We start from the raw sequence: 1168 nt of genomic DNA on the forward strand, positions 1-1168 counted from the left end.
TTTAATTACTGTATATGAAAGTATAATAATTTTAAAATTTTAGTGAATTATACCCTGATAAAAAACAAGAGTTACTAAAACTTAGAATTCATTTATCTGAAGTAAGTGGTGAGTTAGCACCACTTAAAGCTTGGCAATTTCAAGAATTAAGCTTACAGGCAGCTCAAAGAATAATGAGTGGACCACCTCAAGACGCTATTCAAACATTCATTCACATAGCTCAAAATTTTCCAACTCAAGTAAAAATTTTTTTCATTGATTCACATATTTTATTTCATAATAGTCAAAACTAAATATTAATATCTTTTAGGCACGTTCATTAGCAAATATTAAAGTTAGTAAAGAATTAAGAAATGAAATTGCCAAAAACCAAGATAGTTTTTCAATGAATTTAAATTTGCAACCAAGTGACACCATAATGTTGTTAAATGGAATGTATTTTGACACTGATATGACTGATATGTCCACTATATTAGATACAATTACTCAAGAATTGCAAATAATGGAAGGGTTATATTCCATAGGTAAACATTATTGTTTTATATATAGCCTTTATTAAAATAATAATCAGCTCAACAGTTGTAAACAATTAGTAGAAAAATGTAACAGTAACAATACTGTGTTATAAAGGTACTAAACATTATTGTTAAATATAAAAATTTTAGCATTATGAATTTTGAAATTCATAATGATAAAAAATTTTGTTCAAGATAGTTATTGTCTGATAAGTCTTAATATTAAGGCGTCTGGGTACCGACCTTTTTTCAGGGGTCAAGTATAGGCAATTTTGCAGTTTTTTACATGTTACGCAATGTCGTTATGTGAGAAATAAATGATTATTAGTGTGAGTGTCCATTATTGGTAGTATTTTCGTCGTGTTATAATCGATAACAAAACTGGTTGTGTACCTGCCTTACTTTTTGATGCAATACAATTATATTGATAACGACACATGTTTATTTTATGTAGTCTTTTATGTAAAAACTATAGTTTAGCACCAGCCTCACTGTAAATACTAATAGACGCGTCATGATTTCACAAATTTTAATTGATTATAAAAATAATTAAACTATTTATTTTTGACGAATAAGAAAAACTAAATATTTACAGAAAACAAGTTAAATCATATGAGATCCACATCGATTATTTTGAAGTTATAAAACTATAA

The 1168-nt window shown here is 26.7% G+C and overlaps 1 protein-coding gene across 1 annotated transcript; it reads left to right on the plus strand.

The window, feature by feature from the left end:
* Positions 1-43: 43 nt before the first annotated feature.
* LOC126910011 (UDP-glucose:glycoprotein glucosyltransferase 1-like) lies at positions 44-574 on the plus strand (the record flags this gene model as incomplete). The annotated part of the gene is made up of 2 exons (XM_050692412.1): positions 44-239; positions 311-574. Coding segments are annotated over 2 exons (445 nt in total), but the record flags the coding sequence as incomplete, so codon positions are not given.
* Positions 575-1168: the final 594 nt, after the last annotated feature.

This window comes from Daktulosphaira vitifoliae, unplaced genomic scaffold (assembly GCF_025091365.1).
Source record: "Daktulosphaira vitifoliae isolate Bord-2020 unplaced genomic scaffold, ASM2509136v1 Scaffold_3032, whole genome shotgun sequence".
Lineage (NCBI taxonomy): Eukaryota > Metazoa > Arthropoda > Insecta > Hemiptera > Phylloxeridae > Daktulosphaira > Daktulosphaira vitifoliae.